The 21,830-nt window shown below is 43.3% G+C and overlaps 1 protein-coding gene across 1 annotated transcript in view; it reads left to right on the forward strand.

Annotated features, from left to right (window-relative positions):
- Positions 1–21,830, forward strand: part of LOC144773726 (pannexin-1-like) — a 196,072-nt gene that overhangs the window by 161,779 nt on the left and 12,463 nt on the right. Inside the window, exons 3-4 of the mRNA XM_078658867.1 lie at positions 11,717–11,937; positions 15,513–16,156. Of these exons, the coding sequence (XP_078514993.1) occupies positions 11,717–11,937; positions 15,513–16,156 (865 nt within the window). The remainder of the gene's footprint in view (positions 1–11,716; positions 11,938–15,512; positions 16,157–21,830) is intronic.

Genomic DNA, 21,830 nt, shown 5'->3' on the forward strand with positions numbered 1-21,830 from the left:
ACGTCTCAATTTCTTCTAAAACTCCAGAAGGTGACCCTGAACCCCTCAGAAAACATCATCCTATGCACTGCAGACGTACGGAGTCTGTATACTAGCATACCTCACGACATGGGCATTGAAGCGATGGAAGCAGCCCTCCTTCAAACTGAATTGGATCGAGACCTCCAAACTTTCCTTATGGAACTGATGTACTTTATACTATATCATAGTTACTTCAAAATAGACAACACCTGGTACCAACAACTCACCGGGATGGCAATGGGCAATTCGGCAGCGCCCGTGTATGCTAACATCTTCATGCAGTGGTATGAGAACCAACACATTCTATCTAACAAGGAATGGACTGACAACCTGAAAATGATCGTGAGATACATCGATGATCTCTTCATCGTTTGGACTAACACCGAAGAGAAACTCATCAATGCTCTGATGAAGTTCAATGACATCGACCAACGCATCCAACTGACATGGGTCACATCCAATACTGAAGTCAATTTCCTGGATGTTAAAGTGACAAGAACCCCCATGGGATTCACAACGGACCTTTACGTGAAACCTACGGATAGAAATAACATGCTGCTACACTCTAGTTTTCATGAACCAAACCTAATCAACAATTTACCATTCTCCCAAATGGCGAGAGTGAAGAGAATAACATCGGATGAAACCACTTTGGAGGTACGACTACAAGAAATGACTAGCAAGTTTCTAGCAAGAGGGTATCCGCCATCTGTGGTCAATCAAGCTAGACAGAGAATTGACAACATCAACAGAACCACCTTACTCACTTACAAACCACAAACAGAACAGTCACGGATAGTGGCGGTATCAAAATTTTCAACAGCCAGCAAAAGATACAAACAAATCATTCGCAAACATTGGTCAATTCTGAATCTTGAACCTGATTTTAAACAATCATTTAGCCAACCACCACTTTTTGCTTTCAGCAGAGCTAAGAACCTGGGAGAAATCCTACAAAACCCCAGCACGGACAAGACCACTTACTCTGGTACTAGACCGTGCCTCAACTGCGGTCACTGTAATAACATCATCAGAGGCAGTAGCATAAACCACCCATCCAAAGGCCATCGAATCAAACTCAAGGTCAATGCAACTTGTGAATCAAGCAACCTAATATACGGGATACGTTGCCCGTGTGGCAAGATGTATGTGGGCAAGACTGAGCGCCGCATCAAAGTGCGCTTAACTGAACATAAGTCAAACATCAGACTAAAAAATATCAAATCAGCCTTATCACTGCACTTCACGGAAGAGAAACATAACATTTCACAGATCAAATTCATTGTGTTGGAAACTGTTCCTAAAATTGAAGGTCGTGACAATTCCAGCCATCTACTCCGCAGAGAAAATCAATGGATCCAGAAACTGTCAACCCAGAAGCCAATGGGCTTGAATGAGAGAATTGAACTTGCATGTTACCTGTAATTAATTGCTCCTATGATCATTTATTGTGCCTATTGCGTTGGTATATTTCACACAGGACACTCATCACACTCATCCCTAACTAACATTAGGCTTAAGGTCTAACACTCGTTGATACCATCCACCACTACGGTGGCGCAACAGACTAATCTCTCAACCTCACACTCCCCACATGCAACACACAGTGGATCGAGTCCTTTGATTTTAATTTCATTTTTTTATTTTTTTATTTTTTTTGCGTAGCATACTCCAGATTATATTGCCAACTGGTAAACATGAGTTCGTGCTAAATTGTTTTACCTTTTGGAGTGGGCATCTAGCTGCAGATGGATATCTACCCTCGCTTTAGCGAGTGGAACCACCCAACTACGTTTAGTCTTTTTTCTATCCTTTTTGTCATGTGACTACCCACATGACCAGATAACTCTCTGTTTGAATAGGGAAGCGCGTCTTCTTCGTGCCGCATTTACCGAAGTGAGCACTGGATTATTTACACCCGGAATCTAACTATTCAGGTTAGTCTTATTCCAACGTTTTTCTCACTGACCATCCCTCTAATAACGCTTTTAGACCGCGCAGACCGCACTAATAGTAAACCAGTCCCTTTACTTTCCTTCTAGACTTCGAACCTCTGATTTGGAAAGGCATGTAAGTGACACTGACACACTGTTCTTTATTTGAATGTTTTCTGTTGCAATAACCTGTCTTTGGTACAACGAAGTCCAACCAATTTAACAACTGACTAGTACATTACATTTTTAGCCTAATGCTAATGAGTTAACCATGTTGCTTTAACTGTTTGTTTACCCGTTTTTAATCATATATTAACAGTCACTCATCATATATCTTTTGTAGTGTCGTCTCCCTGATGAAGGGCATGAATCTAATGCCCGAAATGCATTGGTGATTTTGAAATGGACATTGCCTGATATTATCAAATTGTTTGCAAAAATAATCAAAAAAGACTTTAAATGTCAATCATGAAATAAAATGAACATTTGAGAAAAACCTCAAACTGGAAGTCTTCCTCATTCAGAAGACGATTTAACGAGTGCCCACGGGGGATGATTCTAGATTGTTCTAGTCTCACTATCTCAGCATTGTATTGACGTCGTGGGACCCTCGACGCCACCCTTTTGGTGCACCAGAACCCTCCCCAAATTTGGTTCAAATATCAAATAACTTTTGAGCTGTGCATCCATCCAACACCAATAGATTATTCCGTCAAAGAACATGCCATGAGTGATGTTAGAATTAGGATCTGCTCTTTTAGCTGGTAGTCGTGAATACAGGTCTAAATGTCCGACGGGGGAGCTGTAGCTGCCCTCCTTGGACCCACCCTGTAAGGTTAGAGAATTCTGAGGATTTACCCAAGACGGAATGGAAGAGATCGACCACAAGTGCCTCGATGTCGCCGTCTCCCTCGCCCTGTGCCATACCACAGATACTGATATTGTTCTGCTGGGACCTGTTCTCCAGGTCTTCCGAGTGGGCCTTGAGGTCCAGGTTCTGTTCCCGCAGCCTTAGGACTTCCTGTCAGAGGCTCTCGAGTTCTACGTCACGCCTCGTTTTGTGCTCTCCTAAGGCGTTGATCCTTTCCCACAGGGAATCCACATCCCAGCGTATCTCCCGCATATCCGCCAACAGCTCGCGCTTCATAGTGGACAGATCTTCACTGAGGGAGGAGAAGAGTGACTCCAGGAAGCAACAGCTGACCGGAGCCTCCGGTCCCTCACCACCTTCAGTCTCGTCCAAGTGCTTCGCTGCGGTTTGGCCCTCCACCTGCTGTGTCGTTGATTTGAGCAGCATGTCCTTCACCGATCTGTCCTTCCTGCCTTTTGGGGCCACTATTTCTCCACTGCATTAGTGACTTCTGGGGTGGGTGTGGCCCCGGCGTGGGGGGACCCAATAGGTGATCATGCGTTGCACAAGGGGATGCAAGGTGCTACTAAAGCTGTCAACGTTACGGTCCCTCTGCCGCATTGGGCTCGCCTCTTGTGCCACCGATCGATCACCAGTGGGGTGGGGGCGGGGGGTGCTTCGCATTCACTCAAGGACCACCGCTGGAACCACTCCGTCGCGATTCTGTCCTACCCCTGCCTCTCCGCCACTCTCACCTCCTGATGGGACCGGTGCTCGGGCTCCAGTCTCCTCAGGGCCACTGCAGTGATAGAGGGTGTAGTATTGGCCTAGCGGGCAGGTGAGCTCAACCAAGTCTCCTCAACCACACAGGTCGGGTCGCTAGAGCCTCACCCCAGGCATGGCCGAGAAGACATTATGTGTGCCTCTTTCGGGCTTTGGGAGGCCGCTGATCACCGCCCTGGGGGCTCCCTCCTGCCAGCCACTCCAGGGGGCCTCAGCTGATAGGGCAGCCGCACATGGCCTAGTGCAGCCAGTGCAGGCGATAGCTCCAGAGTCCAGAGGGGTACTGATGCTGGGGCCACTTAGGCCAGCAAAGGCAGGGCCTCGCGTGGTGCACCCGGCCCGGTCCCGCCGCTGCCAGAAACGATGTGGTCCCACTTCGGCGTGCGGCTGAAAATGCCACCTGAGTCGGGGAGTTGAGGCTGTCCCCCTACCAGTCCCAGGGGTCGCCAAGAGCCGTGCCCATCGCAGCGGCCTCCGGCTGGCCATCAGCTGGCCCGGGGCTGCTCTGCACCGGCCCTGTAGTTGCCTCCGGAACCGAGATTCGGCCCTCCGCCGCCCCCTGGAGTGTAGAACAGCCTCCAGGGAAGGTCTATGCATGTTCCGGTGCCCTTCCCTTTGTTGAAAGTGCGGGTAGATGCTGGGCGACACTACTGCGTCCTACCAAGACGCCAGCTTGGCCACACCCCCAATCCCTTTTTTTTGTACGTTTTGACCTTGTGGTGGGCTCACCAGGGCCTATATTAGCTTGGGAAGGAGGTCCTCCTCCCCTTAAAAAAAGAAAAGGCCTACGGGGATGGTGTGCCCAGGGCCTAAAGAGGTTTGGGGAGGGAAGTCAGGCAGCCTCCCTGCCCTTTAAAATATATATGGCCATGGGGAATGAAGTCCCCAGGGCCATACTAGGCTCAGGAAGTGGGGTTGCGCAGTCCCTTTCCACTTCGAAAACAAACAGTGGCCCTGGGAGATGGGGTCCCCAGGGTCTTTTTAAGGCTCAGGCAGGGGTCATGCGTCTCCCTCTACTTAAAACAAAAATACAGCCCTGGCTCATGAGGTCCAGCCAGGGCTTAATCAGGCTCAGGGAGGGGAATCCACAAAGTCCTCTTCCCTTTTAAAATACATAAGGCCCTGGGGGATGGCATCTCCAGGGCGTAATGAGGCTTGGGGATTGGTACTACATCCCCCTCCCCTTTTGTAAATATATCGCCCCAGGTAATAAGACCCGTGGGGTCTAATAAGGCTCGAGTAGGGAGGCAGCATGCCCCTTCTCCTTTTTTAGGTCGAGGACTCCGTCGCACTGCTGTAAGCAGTGTGGGTGGAGCCCGAAGATTTAATGTTTCTTAGAGGGGGCTTGGAACCCGCCCCTCTTCTCCATTGGCTGGCCTAGTAAATGCTGGCCAGCCATTGGAGGAGAGGGGCGTCACTCGGTCCAAGCCCCGTCTTTTTCAGATTCGGGGGCGTGTTTTTTGCGTTCTTTCTATCTGTGACGTCATCTGTCACTCAGCAAAAAACATGCCTCCGATTCCGAAAATTTCGCCGCTTTGCGACAGCCATTTCTGCCCTTGCATCCAGAGGCCAAGGCAGGTTTTCACGCTGGTTCTTTTGTGAGGGTCAGACTCATTGTGTGCACGTCGGCAACGAGGGGTCATGTCACCCTGCACTCTCTCCAATAATGTTGTTTGTGCCCCAGAGGATTCCCGGCCAGCAGCAGGAAGTCAGGCAGCCCCGCCGAGGACGTGGGCGGGGCCGCCAGCGAACCGGAATCAGGAAGCCACGGGTGCCTACCCCGCGCTCCTGCGTGTGTTTGGAGAAACCTTGCCGCCCATCGCCGGTCCCCCGTGTGGAGAGGGAGACCGGCAATGCTCCCCGCCCCAGCAGCCGTCAGCAAGGAGCACTGGCCGCCAGAACAGAGAGGCTCCCTGAGTGAGGGGAGAGCCCGCCCGCAGACCAGAGGAACCCTGCCAGACCGGTGAGTGGGGGTCTGTCGCAGAAGGTGATTGCTCTCAGTGATGAGTGTTTTTCACTCACCCATGACACACCACATTCTACGCCTTTACCATTATTTTACATTTTCTGTATAGTTTACTTGTTTTGTCCATCTGCGTTCAGTACACACAGGCCACCTCCATGGCCTGACAGCATATCCTTTTCAGGCCTTAGGACATTTACTTAACGATTAAGCTATTGGCAATTTAAATGACAATGCCATTTATTTAAGATTTAAAAAAAAAAAAAAAAAAAAATGTCAGGAGCAATGCCAATATCTCTTCCTTTAATACTCCCGAGACCATTGCATTGTAAATGCTTGTTCTTGTATTTAGTCCCAGATGGGATCAATGGGAACCTGAAGGCAAAGCTTATGCTGCACACAGGAAAGGCAGTACACCGTGTGGGGTTAGCTGCCTGCTGGGGATTTTACCATAGGCGGGGTTGACTGTGCGTATGGTAATAAAATATTACTTAATGTTAAAACTACCCTAGAAATTCACTGGAGAAAACAACGGTTAAAGCAATGTTATAGTTAGGTGAGGTAAGAAGATCTGCTTTTGTTTTTTGAAACAAAAACTCTTAGAAATTCACTAAAAAAAACAAAGGTTAAAGTAACATTATAGTTAGGTGAACATATCAGTGACAACTTTAATATTTTTGTTTTAAACTAAAAAAATATTGAAATTCAGCAGTTACAGTTAGGAGAGCTAACTATAACTTGCTTCCCCGCCATGCAATGCTTATGATCTCACATATGAAATTACTCATGACATGTTTCCAATGCATCACTGATGACATCTCAAATTACATCATTGATAACATCAAATGAGTATGCTAATTTATGTTATAGTTTACATAGAGGCAAGAAACTACCATATTACTTTTTTACCTATTTTTGTACTGCCAGGATCCAGCTAATGGGTGTAATTGTTTCCAAAAAACATGTGCTACTAATGCATCATAGGTGTGCTGAGGTATTGAAGTCATTAAAATGTTTGCATTGAAGAGTAACCCTGTGCGCAGGGGACAGTTGTCTAATTGTATCCATTATGTTCCCACACAAGTTTTTAGGCTCTTTAGAAAAAGTTTGCAACACTGCAAAGATTCTACATATAACATGCTAAGTATTGTAAGCACTCTTTAGTTATTTGCCAGAATTATGTCAGCATGACAATTTCTTCATAAGGTAGAAGACAGTGTGCACCAGGTATTAAGCTATGTGCACATGCTTGTTTTGCTTCAAAAGATGAGCTATCTGTAAAGTTTTCACATCAGTGTGAAGGCTGTAGATATTTTGATCTTTAGCACCTTTAGACCTTGGTTATTTTAATTGAATAGTCTCTTTGGACAAATACAGCATAGCATACACTGTGCTTAGGAGATACTTTGTAATACTCTGTGGTGTATTTCTCATGACATTTTCACTGTCTGAACACACTGTGGTACAGAGTAAACACTCTCCATAGAGTAAACACTGTTAACATTACAAACGTTTCTATTTATCTCCACTTTATTTCTCAATGCAGTAACTGTGAATTTCTGGTGTAAGATACAGGTAGTGTCTGTAATAGAACATTAGTTATGTAACAAGGCTTGGGTATCTGGAGGAACTTGATCTTCCCTGAACAGTTGTATACAGATTGAACACTGTGTGCAGGATAGGTTACCCTTTCATCTGTGGTTCATAGTCAACATGAACTTCTGTACCCATGAAGTGTATGTCAAAGGGTCAATGTTGCAAATAACACAAGCTTGCTTTACCTATGTGGGCTGTATGTATGATAGCAGTAAAGACGCTTCATATTATTCTGAGCTATTTTGCATTTACTTTCATTGCTCTAATGGTATATCCGTTTATAGAGCAATGTGTATATAGGGAGCTTGGATTATGGCATCAGCAAGTTGGGGAAATCATGTAATAAGGAGCAGTGGCCATTTCAGAGAACAGTGGTGTGTGCCATTGAGACTGAAGGAATATACAAATACATTGAACCTTTTAAGAGCCAGGAAGCACACTGTGATACTGAAATATATGCTAATTGTCATAATGGTCAGAGTGAATAAACTAAAGATAAGACAAGCCCTGCAATTTTTCTGCCATGTAATATTAAAGGGAACAGAATGAGGCAAAAGACGGATTGATGGTAATGATAACAAAAATTCAGATGGAAAAAAACATGGAATTAACAAAAGAATATCACAAGTAAGGATGTGAGGACAATATTTGTAAATAAAAAAAATAGAGAAAAATTAACTTTGTGAGAAAAAATGGCCAATGAAGTGGATAATGGTATAAAACACAGGAAAGTGAATGTAATCCATTTCATTGTACAGTAAAAATATCTTAGCAGACGTTCTTCCTCAGAGTTTGAAAAGATTCAGGAAAAATACATAACAAATATAGCAAACAGTTCTTGATTACACAAGACTGATTGTGCTCATCATTTTAACCTGGATATAGCCAAGCTTGCAAATAACAACTGAACATTGTTCCAAAGCTTTAGGATAATTTGAAACTAGAAACCATTCATGAAAAGAGCTGAGTATGATACATTTTCAAGTATAATAGTGTGCCTTATGATAAAAGTTCCAGAAACAGTACATATCCTAAAAGTGAGGCCAAGTGTAGGTGCAGATGGCAAAGCTCACAAAATAATACAGAATAATTGGAGACACCGCTTTCACTTTAAGTGAGGGCCTCTAGCTAGATCCTGCAGACAAGGGTAATCTTACATAATCTTTCATATGCAAAGAGAAAATAATCCATCCAGTCTATAAAAAAAGACGGCTTAGATGACTTCAGAGAGACACCCCCTATCTAAGTCTTCTGCACAGCACTCACCCGAGGTCTGTCTTAGGACTTTGGGGCTGCTAGCTCCACTGCTGATGTCCAGATTGGTTAGACCATACTTAAAAACAGTTCTGTTGAACTCTTCTTATCTAAGATCTGACAAAACCCAAGAATGTCTGGATTTCAAATAAGAGAACAAAATGTCTATTTATGCTGATGATATCCCACAATTCTGTTCTAACCCTTCTAAAACTCTTCCAGCCTTCCAAGAGCAGGTTTCAATATTTCCACAATTATCAGGTTAACGATTAAATACTTGTAAATATGTAATTTGACCTTTAAATCTTTACTGAACTAAATAGCTATTTGACTGTGTAGATTTGACTTGGTAACCTAGTAAAATTAAACATCTTGGAATATGGACTACTAAAACTATTAAAAACACAATTAAAGTAGATTTTAATCCTATCATCAATACAATTTCAAGCTGTAACACGCTATTTCTTTCTTGGTTGGGCAGATTAGATTCAGTCAAGATGATGCTATCATCTATAATACTATATGCTATTTCAATGATCCCAACGCATATTCCGGACTCTTATTTTAAAAAAATAGACTGACTACTCTCAAACTTTTTATGGAAAGGGAAAGTGCCTCGAAAAGCCTTATCAACCTTAAAGAAAACTAAGTCCGGAGGAGGCCTTAGCTTCAGAAATTTCAGCAGTATCATCATGCTTTGTCCTTAAAACAATTGTTGCAGTGGCTTAATCTCAATCAATCCTCCCAATCTCCTTTATGGTCTCTTTTAGAAAAATCGTTAGTTGCTCCATTTGATTTCACAGAATTATTGTCATTTGTGACAAAGATTTCCCAATTACGTACTTCTGTTCTTGCTTATTCACACCTTGTTGTATCTCCTTAATTTCCCTCTGCTCATGTCTCTGCTTTTAATTTTCTACAACAATCTCTTTGGCATAACCTTCAAATTAATGACCACCCTGTATATAGGAGTACTTGAAGAAATAGAGGCATCCGTTTGGTATCCCATCTCATTGGAAACGACCAAATCCAATCCTTTTCTCAATATGGTAGTTTCTTCAAAGATAAGTTCTTCTTATCTTCCTCCTCTCTGAAACAATACGAGCTTCTTTGCTCATCTTTAAACCATTTAATATCTACATTGTCTCAACCAACTCATTCTACTCCCATCTCTGCTGACTTACTTTCATTATTATACACCAATCCTAAGGCCTCCTCTATTTATACATTCATTCATTCTTTTACTGATAGGCCTAAATCAAAACTCGAGTTAGCATGGGAAACCAACTGATCAAACTGTTGCCCTCTTAGTTTGTAGAAAAGAATTTGGTTTAAGATTCATATATCTACTAAAGCTGCAAATACATTACATACTCTTACTTCATATATCATCATTTATTATTTACTCCTATAAATATGAATCGTTTTCCCAAAGATTCAGACTCGTCTTGTTGGACCTGTCATTGCCATAACACAGACTTAAAACATATGCTTTTGGAATGTCCTCATCTTAATCGATTTTGGATACAGGTATGGTTTTTAAATTCAATATACCTTTTTCATTTTCTAATATTTTTCTAGGTAGTATTGCCCAAGACTGGTCTACATTTCCTCAAGGCCGCAAATTGATTGACTTGCTACTAGCTGCTGCCTTCCAACTTAATACATCTAATTGGAAACATGTGCATGATATTACTTTCCAATCTTGGTGACATGCTGTATGTTTCAATCACAGACTGGACTCTAATTTTGTTTCCGCAATGTCCTTAGTTATAAAGAGAGATATATGATGGATTCCAGTGAATGTATGTCGTTACAACGCAAACATTTACATCGCATGCCTTTACATTGCAGTTTTTACAACGCACCATCCATTACAACGCATGATTTTACATCGCTTTATACCGTTACAATGCATACCATTACAACGCATACCATTAAATTGCATTTAAAATAAGTGTTTGATAGTGTAGGGGTAAACATTACTATTCCCACTCCAGTGAGTGCAACAGTAGGGTAAGTGTTGGATAGTGTAGGGGTAAAAATTACTATTCTCACTCCAGCGAGTGCAACAGTAGGGTAAGTGTTGGATAGTGTAGCGGTAAAAATTACTATTCCCACTCTAGTGAGTGCAACAGTAGGGTAAGTGTTGGATAGTGTAAGGGTAAAAACTATGCGTTGTAATGGTATGCATTGTAATTACATGCATTGTAATGACATGCGTTATAGTGAAATGCGATGTAATGGCTGCACTGTAATGGCATGCAATGTAAAGGATGTTGCGTTGTAAAGGTAGTGCAATGTAATGACTGTGTTGTAAAGGTTGTTTCCCAATCCAGTTACTACTTTTTTATCAAATTCTAGTTTACTTGCTAGTAAACGACTCTTAACTGCTTCTGAGGTATGAAAGCCGCTTTGAATTATGATGCTTAGCTTCCTCTGTTTTCATCTATAGAGCTTACTGTTATAGTAAGTACTGATTTATCATTTTATAATATGTCTACAGTTTATTATATATGTTCTATATACATTTGCATATTAGACTGATGAACTTTTGTCCTTCTCTTGTCCCACCCATCCTTTTCCTTCTTTCCTTCCCCTTTATTACACCTTATCAATGCTGTTATTTTACCTACTATCTTTATTTCTGCAGCAGTAGATATATATATTGTTTTTGCTATAATTAGAATTTTAAGTAATCTCTGTCTCTTACTATTTACAATACTTTTACTGCGTCCTGTTTTTTTACAATATCCGTTATATTTTCAATTTTTTTTCTTTTTATTGTTATGTACCGTTGTTTAAATGTCTAATACACTTACAAAAAAAAATCTGGCCAACCTCTTTTATACGTACTGGCGCTGGCGTTTTCAGTCTTAGTAAAACGTCTGATATTTTAGAACAGAGAGCTAGCCTGCAGAAAGTATGTTTAACATGCTTATTGTAGTCATTCTTGTACTGTCATTCATTCAGCTCATTATAGCATACCATCAGTTCGCCTGCCCTTCTAAATGTTTACAGGCATAAGTCATTAATGTAGTGGGAAAATGGAGCTTATGCTGTACAGACCTAAGTGATGGGGACTAAGTGGGGAACGCCCATGTCACATTTTCAGTGGCAGAGCGTGAATTTCACTGCAGTCCTTATAGTCCAGGGCGTGTCCTGTAAGTAAGGCCAAGGAGGACTACTGGACCTGTATTACAGGAGTATGACACAGTAAGGTACAACTAGACATTGAAACTTGCAAATAGTTGAATTGTTCTTTTCTCTATGACCTGTCTTATGTGATCAGCGCTTGCTTCTTCCTCCTTGCAGTTCTTTCCATACATTCTTTTCTTTGTGGCAATCCTCTTGTACCTCCCGTCTCTGATCTGGCGCTTTACCGCCGCTCCACACCTTTCCGCTGATCTGAAATTTATTATGGAAGAGCTGGACAAGGCCTACAACAGGGCTATGAAAGCTGCCAACACCATCCAAGGAGGTGATAAGAGTGACAGTAGCAGCATATCTCCTGTAATCGAAAAACTTGCTCAGAGGTACGAGTTTATGCTTCATTTTCTTTTTGAGGGACACATTTCCCAGTGCATAGTGTTTTTTAAAGACCTCATTTTAAATTAACACACTGCTTCTTTTCCACTGGCTTTTCTAATGAATTATTTCGACGTTCATAACTTGTTTGATTCTCTGGTTTTTGTTTAGTTTTATTTATTGGAATGTTAAGATTTTGGGGATCTTAAGGTGGTTTTTATGTTTGAGAAACGTAATTGCATACAGTGGTTTTAGTCTCCTATATGGGAGAGAAATAACGTGTAGTCCAGGTACATGTTTATGCCCACTGTCTCCTCTCCTTTTACCCATACCACACTGTAGTTTGCATTAGTCTGTGAGGTAATCTGGAACTATCAAATTTCTAACTTCTAATATTCCTTGCTTTTCACTTGCACTTTGTATTTGGTAGGGTTCCATATGTCCTGCTCTTGTTATCTGTATCATTCTTTCTACCAATGAAATATTTGCCTCGTGTCCATTGGTATCTGCTCATCTGGCATTATCCTAGGCGTAGAGCTCTTCAGTTATTTTTTCACAGCCTATGAAACGTTCTACCATTTTTTGGGCCACCGGTCTGTGTACAGCCTCTTGGGTGTTATGTCTGGTCTAAAAACGCAGCTGTTTCCTTGACCAATTGTCATCCGTGCTTTAAATAATACACAGTGTAAGCTTTGGCTCCATCCAGAAGGCTACTACAGTCTTGCCTCAAGCTATTGGCTGCCGGGTTTATAACTCCACCTCCAATGGAGTGCTTGAAGTACTTCCTATATTTAGAGTGAAGGAGGGTACCAGTCAATGTAGACTGCACAGATTACCATTGGAGTGCAAGTAGGCACCCTCGCCAACTAGGTGTGCAGGTAAAAACGCTTGTGCTCCTTGACTATGAGTTAGCTGCCACCAAACATTAGTCACCCCCAGTGGCGGCTCCTCCGCTATGGCGAAGGAGCGTCACCCCACTGCTTTTATGCAGTGCAAATAAAAGAAATATAAAATGATAATAACTGTAAGTTATTATCATTTTATGTTTCCGTGCTGCTTTGCTGGCGTGGCTGCTCTGCTTTCGGAGCTGGGCAGGGGAGGAGGAGTGGTTTGTCCTCTCCTAACTGCACATGAATGTTTGGTCGGCCCTCTGAGACCGGCCAAACAGCCATGCACACTTTCCCTGTTCTCCACACAGACTGCATTACAGCCTGCGTGGAGATCTTGCCCAAACCCCCATTCCCTGGACTGAGCGTCGAACCACGACACTCAGACCAATGGGGAGCTGGGGTGCTTACCAATCCTAATGCTGCATTGCAGCGTTGTGATTGGTCAGGGGAGCATGGCTGTGCTTCCTTTTTCTCCAGAGAAGAGCAGGAGCAGTGACGCGGGACCCCGCGACAAGGAAAGTGTTCATTTTCTTTTTACATTGTGCCCCGCGCACCCACCTCGCCACCCACGAGCCGTGCCGGCCGCCACTGGTAACCCCAGCAAAAAAGGAAGCCATTCTTGCAGTGTTCTAGTATTCATTCACCCCAAGTAAAGAGGAAATATTATCACCAAGAGTGTAATATGTTTAGGTCTGCGTTTCAATTCTTTAAAAGTCCAGAGCTTCCTTGGTAGTTGGTAACCCCATTTGTTTACAACCCTTCTGTTCAATTGCTTTCTCCGAATGTCTACTCTAGCTCATAGCTCATACATTTTGAATTTGCTTATTTTCCTCCTCTGGACGAAGGGCTCATCCGAACTAGCATCCAGTGGCGTAGCAATTCAGTCAACCCTTGGCGGCACAAGTTTTGGGGGCTGCAACCTCCCCAAGCTCTCACCTGCCATCGAAACTTCAATCGCCAAGCCCCTGCTCTCCAGTGTGGTGCCTTCTTGCGGGGTGCAATCCACGGATTCGCCAGCACCCCCTGCTCTTCAATGAGTCTGCTGAGGAGCTGAAAACGCAGGGACCGCTCCGGGCGTTCTCAGGTCTAGCTACACCTAGCATCTCCAGATTTACGACTCTGTGCCAAATTCACATAATCTCTAAATATGTAGATATGTCTACACATTGCAAAGATTTATAGTGGTCTATACAATTCATACATTTCCTGTGCAGACATAAACAGTGTCAGGGGCTACATGAATTTACATTAGTTGTTGTACAGTATTAACGTGCATTGCACAAGTGTGCCTATTTTTGTAATCTTACAAGTTTGTACATTATAGAAGAATTGGTCCATTTCACAGGATCACAAGCCTCAAAAGGAGCCTAAAGTCGAGGTTCCTACAATTAAAATATTTAGGGATTCTCATAAGGATCATACTAATAGAATTGACAGCCTTTGGTAGGAAGAACCGATCATCTGTAAGGCCCCAAATAGAGGACAGATATGAGCTAGATCCACCTCCCCTGAACTGGAAGAAATGAATACATTCAGTTTGTATGTAGTTGTTAATCGTCCCTTATCATAGTAGGAAAATCTCTACATCCACAGAAGAGAAGGTGATGCAAAAGAAATCCTCCTGACCGATGCAACCTGTGTACCGTAATGGTAGGTTCAGACTAGGCAACTTACTTGTGCTTATATCCAGCAGAATATTGTGGGAGTATCTTGAGTGCAGTGTGCCTGTTTCAGCACCAAAGACTAGTTGTCAATATCTGCCATAACTATCCCAAAAGAGGTTTGAATTCTCTGTAAAAAACGGATTAATAGATGGAATCTTTCAGTCATGCAAATTTCTGAGTTGTATCTGCAGTTCACTAAAATCACTTGCTCCTCTGTTAAATGTTGTAATATAATTGAGGGTTAAGTAGTTCAGTCTGTGCCTATACCTTCATCTGGTACAGACACCCCATACTGTTCTTGCGGTCCCCCCAGATTCTACTATACATACTCCTTCCAGCAGACATTTTTTGCAGGACCAAGTTCTGTATTCCATGTTCCCTGTCATTCTTTCTTGTCCCTTGTTATTCAATCCCCAATATGGCCATATTACTTTCTTTCATCTACCAATCCACTGTAAGTTCTGTCTACACTATGTAAAGCCAACAAATCAGACCTCAGCACCCCCACTGCCCCACTGCCCCATACCCAAGCTCCCTTCTAATAATGGAGATAAAGTTGCGTACTATAGCACCTTCTCTTCCTTGCCGTATGCTCATATCCTAAACCGGCATATCTGTTCCACACCCATAGCAGTTGACAGTGACCACAGCTCTCCAACACAAAAGATTCGATTTTGGATTTGTTAGGATAAACTGAGCTTTAACTTAAAGCTATAAAATGAATCAAATTTCCTGATATGGTGATTTGTGGTTAGCTTTCAATGGCTTTTATGCTTGAACTATGTCTTTTTCTCTTGTCATATTTTATCCTGATGGTGTTTCTTTTATGGGTCATATAGATTATTACATAATAATAGATTTACCTTGTTTACTTTTGCCTGCTCTGTACTATTGTTTAGAAAATCTGAAATACAGCATTTTAATAAAAAATATACATTGAATAATATTTTTGAATCTCACAAATGTGTCTAAGTCGTAGGAAATAAGATTTGCATATCGGCTAATAACTTTCTTTTCCTATTCCTTTAGCTTATGGGAAATATCAGAAAGCCACTCTAAATATCCCTTGGTGGAGCAGTATCTGAAGACGAAGAAAGGTTCCCGGAATCTAATAATTAAGTACCTCTTCTGTCGATTGTTGACATTCCTTGTTATCCTGCTGGCGTGCATCTATTTAGGATTTTACATCAGTGTGTTCTCTTTGATTGATGAGTTCACCTGCAACATCAGATCTGGGATCTTAAAGAATGACACCTCGCTTCCTCCATTAATTCAATGCAAGCTTATTGCAGTTGGAGTCTTCCAGCTTCTCAGCTATATTAACTTAATTGTGTATGTGATTCTGATGCCTTTGGTCCTCTTGAGTATGTTCAAGCCATTCAGAAAGAAGTCTGATGTGCTTAAAGTGTATGAAATTCTACCTGCATTCGATGTCCTTCAGTTCCATTCAGAGTTTTACGATGACTTGAGTCTCTTTCTCCTGTACCTTGAAGAAAACATTAGTGAACTTACTTCCTACAAATGCCTGAAGGTTCTAGAGAATATTAAAGGCAGGGGACAAATATTTGACCCTGTTCAAATGCTAACCCGCTTAGGAACGCTAAAGATGGATGCAAAACTTAACATTGAGCAGAAAACTGGAACGGCTTCTGAAAATAAAATTGATCTGAAAGGTAAGGTGAAAGATGTAGGATGAAGTGTAAAAGAGGTAGAGGATGGTTTTCCCTTTATGCATTGTAACAGAATAGTAAATTGGGCCAGTAGGACTAGACTTATAGTAATGTATTTTTTTTACATATTTTTATTGATAGAAAACACAGCATCATATACAGAATAGACATTTCCGGATACATATAATATTGCTCATCTATTCTAAAGACACCCATAAAAGGAGTTGAGGATTGGGTATACATATACATCATGTACATGTAGTATCATTTAGTATTAAAAAAAAAAACCTTTTGAATAATTTTTACCCCTGCTGACACCCACCCTCTCAAGTTGCCGTTTCGAGTCATATTCTCCAAATGTCCAATGATAAAGCTATGAAAAAAGAACAAGAAACGTTACCCCCCTCCCTTAACTACACTCCCCCTCCCTTCTATGTCTGGTTGTGCCCTTTCCATCTATCTTTCTAGCTTCCCACGTCTGCAATGTTGTACTGACTGTAGTTCCCGGGTTAAGTATCTTACTATTCCTGTAAGTTCCCGTCCGGCCTGCTCCCTGCCTGATCATTCTCCGTTTCCCCACTTTGAGGTGTACCACAGGGTTCTTCACTTTGCAAATCTCTCAACATTGCCCTCCATGCTTGTAAATCATCCTCTAGCTTCTCATCACACCTAGTTTGCTGCATTCGCAATACCTCGGCTGTCCCCCATTCTTTCATATCTCGCACCTATTTTGTCACTCGGGGTGGTCTGCGGTTCAACCACCATATAGCTATCCCACCTTTTGCCAGTACCAACCCCAGAAGAACGAATCTTCTACGGAGCTTTTTGTTTTTAGGTCGGGGAAATAAGCCTAGCAGCACTTCCTGGATATCCCTTGTTATTGCCCACCCCTTTCTCCACCCAGAGAGCAGTCAGGACGTCCATCCAATAAGTCTGTAATTCTGAGCAGGACCATACCATATGTATAAAAATAGCATCCTCTTTCCCGCATCTGGGACAGAACCCCAACCGGTCCGGGTAAATTCTATGTAATATCTTGAGGGGAGAAATGTCTTATGAACAAAATTAAATTGTATTAATTTGAAGCTGGTGTTTGAGCTCACTTGTTTAACCCCTTCATGAATCTTAATCCAGTCTTTGTCCGTTATGGGGTCCTCTGTCAATTTGTCCCACCTCATCTGAATCAGGAGTGCCTGGACCGTCCTGTCTTCTCGGATTGCCCGATATAACTGCAACACCAATCTCCATGCCTTAGCCATAACTATCATTGTCTTGGAACATGGGCCACAACTCCCTGGACACCTGGGCTATTTTCCCATGCGGTAGGAATTGTCCTGGGCCCAAACCGAAAGTTTACGTTGCTTGCTCGCGGGTGATATACTGTTTATTGACATATAAGTCATATAAGACGAATCATTCATAAGGACATATCCGGGACATAAGGAGCCCATCACGAGTTCCCATATCTCTGCCACATGTCTAATAATGTACCGGCATGTCGGAGGTACACGTGTTCCCATCATTAACAGCTCTGGGAGTGTGCTTTCTCCAAAGGTCCTCGCCAGCAGACCTTTTCCCAGTTACTATCGTCCTCCATGCAATACACAGTGTACTGTAGCTGTGAGGCATATAGTAATATTCTAAACAGGGCACCGCGGAGTCCCCCATTTTGCCAGGTTCTCTGAAGAGTGGTCAGGCTAACCCTTTTACACTTGGTGACCCATAAAAAATCTATAAGGAGATTATCTAGCATTTTAAAACATCGTCGAGGGATCCTAAAGAAAGAGTGCTGCATCGTGTATATGCACCTAGGTAGAACAATCATTTTAATTATAGCGATTCTACCCATAAGGTATAAGGGCTGCTCCTGCCAAATTGCACCTATCTGCGGAGTCCCTCGAATACTCTCCAAATGTTATGCGCCAAGTACTGTTCAGCTGTCTTCGCTACTCTAACCATGTATCTAGGCGCTCCCCCACCCGGGGGAAACCCACCTCTGGTAGTCCCTCTATAGGAGTCAAAGCCAGGATCACCAATGGGAGCAGTTTCGATTTCCCGGAATTAATCCACAACCCTGACACCTCTCCGAACTTTCCAACAAGGTCTAATAATATCGGTATTGCTCAAACTGGTTGAGGTAGGTATACGAGTGTGTTGTCCGCATACATAGACACCACATGGTTAACCTCTCCAAACGTGATCCCAAAGGCTGCCATTTCCTTTCTGAGGGCCACCGCTAAGGGCTCCATCGCCATGGCGATAAGGAGCGGCGATAATGGGCATCCCTGTCTGGTGCCACGTTATAATCCAAAGGCCCTCGAGACCAACTTCCCCAACCTGACTTTAGCATAGGGTTCTGCGTACAGGAGCCACACATCAGACCTAAGGCTGTAATTTCTTTAGCCACCTCCATGATAGGGTCCAGCAGTGCAGACAGCTCTGCTCTTCAGCTTTGATTGCTCATTTGCTTGAAGCTACTGTGCAGAGTTCCAGGTCAACCTAGAGGAAGGAGTGCCAGAGCTGCATGACTGTGCCATGTAGATCCCTTTTCCAGAGAGCCAGACTGTGGAAATGGGCTGGTGATCCTGATTTGCCCCGGTGGTGTTCTGTGACCTACACCAATGACATGAGGACTTCTGTATTCAGTTCCTGGTATATAATTTTGCTCCTTTCCACAAACATCAGCCAGAGTAGCTGTTTAAACCATGTAGGCTGCTACATTTTTCTCGTATGGGTTGCCCAGCTGATCTCTAGCACATGTTTTTCTTTTTTCCTTTTCATAGTTTTTGTCTGCCATTGCTATCTTGTGGAAGTTTCAGATGACCAGTTACAGGTCATGGTTTCTATTCAATCAAGTTGCAGCATATGGATTTTTGAATATTTGGAAACATATGTTTGCTAAATAAATGTCAAATGAAACCAATAATGGCCATTCAGACACCGACGGTACAAAAGGGGGTGGTGATGGACGGAGCATCTGAACCAATCAAACACTCACACCCAGTCAACAGATCTGGGTTTAAACCATCACCGTTCTTTAGCCCACTCTTCCACCGCAATTCAGACATGGCCATATGCAAATCAGTACTGACCCTGTGCCTCATGGGAACAGTCCAGCCCGAACTGCCAAGCCATGCCTTCCCTGGACCGGAAACAATCTTCCTTCCTAGGACCGGTTTCTGGCATTTCAGCCGTCTTCAGCCAGGCTTGCTTGAATCCAGTGGCAAAGTGAGCAAGGGACTTACGTCTGAGCATACACTGCCAACTTATGGCGCACAAATTGGTACAAAAGGGGGTGGTGATGGATGGAGCATCTGAACCAATCAAACACTCACACCCAGTCAACGGATCTGGGTTTAAACCATCACTGTTCTTTAGCCCACTCTGCCACCCCAGTTCAAACATGGCCATATGCAAATCAGTCTGAACCTGTGCCTCATGGGAACAGTCCAGCCCAAACTGCCAAGCCATGCCTTCCCTGAACCGGAAACAAGCTTGCTAGGACCGGTTTCTGGCATTTCAGCCGTTTTCAGCCAGGCTTGCTTGAATCCAGTGGCAAAGTGAGCAAGGGACTCACGTCTGAGCATACCCTGCTAACTTATGGCAAACAAAGCGGTACAAAAGGGGGTGGTGATGGACAGAGCATCTGAACCAATCAAACACTCACACCCAGTCAACAAATCTGGGTTTAAACCATCACCGTTCTTTAGCCCACTCTTCCACCCCAGTTCAGACATGGCCATATGCAAATCAGTGGGGTGACTTGGTGAGCAAAATAACGATGGATTAAACCCAGATCTGTGACTGGGGGTGAATGTTTTGCCATTGTGCAACATTCTGTCCATCATCTTGTGTGTTTTGCTGTTCACCCTATGTGGAAAGGGTATGCCCAGACGTGGGTCCCTTGCTCACTTTGCCACTGGATTCAAGCAAGCCGGGCTGAAGACGGCTGATAGCCAGAAACCGGTCCTAGGATGCTTGATTCTGGTCCAGGAAAGACATGGCTTGGCAGTGCGGGCTGGACTGTTCCAATGAGGCACAGGGTCAAGACTGATATGCATATGGCCAAGTATGAACTGGGGTGGCTTGGTGAGCAAAATAACGATGGATTAAACTCAGATCTGTGACTGGGGGTGAATGTTTTGCCATTGTGCAACATTCCGTCCATCATCAAGTGTGTTTTGCCATTCAGACACCGACAGCATGCCTCAGGATGTGGAGCTTAGAGAATCGGCAACATTTTAAGTAAATGTGTAAAAGGTAAGGTGCCCATCTAAGTGTTGCGGGCTCACTCGAGAGGGAGACATAGCACATGAGTAGCAGTAAGGTTTTCCTGTTTCTCTTAGAACGTCCCATCTCCTAGGGGATCCTCCTATTTACATTGTTATTTGTGAACCAAGGGCAAAGCAGTCTGTAACATATCGCTCAGCTCACAGTTTTTAAAGCATACAAATATCTACTCTAAGTGACATATAGGGTAAGATTACATTAAGAGTTCACCACACCATGAGTGGAGTTTCAATTACATCAACTACAATTTTACAAAATACCTGCAACTCAGACATGCTCTAAAAGTGAGTCAAATTCGCACAAAGCTTATCTCAAAGTATAGTCTGCAGATTCTCATTGAGATGCTTGAAGAAGGAACTTCTCTCCACAACAAAAATAACACTAACGTGTAACACTCCTAATAATCTTCTGAATCTGACGGACAAATGGGAGGAAGACTTAGGGAAACTTAGCAATCTGGAGGGAGGTGTTGGTGGCTCCACAAACACTGGCCTGACTGGTTGATTTACAGAATCTATTATACCTCAGTGCAGCTCAAGAACTGCCTGTTATAGATGTCACCAAAGAGAAGGGAATTGTCTTCATATGACTTGGAATTGTCCCATTAGTAAACAAGCATTAGAAACCCAATAGGTCTGGCAATGACCGCCAGCCTTTTTGCTTTGTTTTGCTTTGTTAAGGTTTTTGCCAGTGGCGGCTAGTGATTTGAGCAGACTGAAATAGGGATGGGCGGACCACACATGCATACTCACATTCACCCATCTACATTCACACACACCCATACATTCACAAGCATGCACACATGCACCCACCATTGACAAGCAAATACACACACCCATTCACAGCAAAAACACACTGATACACACCTGGTTTTTGCAAAACGTTATAGTTGGAGAAGTTGCCGGACCCACATCGATCTGAAATAAAGAAAATTGGCTATGAGAACAAAATATGTTTGGGTCTCTAAAAGCACATGTTGCCATATAGTCAGTGGCACTTAAGGGAACCAGGGGCGGCCCGTCCTGAAGGACAGAGTGACCCTGCCACCCCACCTTGTTGCAGAAATGAAGAGTGTCTGTCAGGCTGACAAAAGGTCAGCCTGATAGACACTCCTTATGTTCAGGTCATGTTGCCAGATTCTATACATGCACTGCCTCAGCTGAGCTTTGCCTGGCTGTGGATTTCACATTCCTGTGGGCATGACCTCTTCAGCTTGGCAAAGCACCTCAAGGTGGACCCTGTGATGATGAAGGGGCAAATTACAGATAGACTTGGACATGGGCGCTTCAGTTTTAAGTCATTAAGTGCCCAGGGCCGATTTCAATCAGTGACACCTTGTCACAGATTGGGGTGGGGTGGGGTCAACAACTCCCCTGACTCCCTCCCA

Source organism: Lissotriton helveticus, chromosome 8 (genome assembly GCF_964261635.1).
Source record: "Lissotriton helveticus chromosome 8, aLisHel1.1, whole genome shotgun sequence".
Lineage (NCBI taxonomy): Eukaryota > Metazoa > Chordata > Amphibia > Caudata > Salamandridae > Lissotriton > Lissotriton helveticus.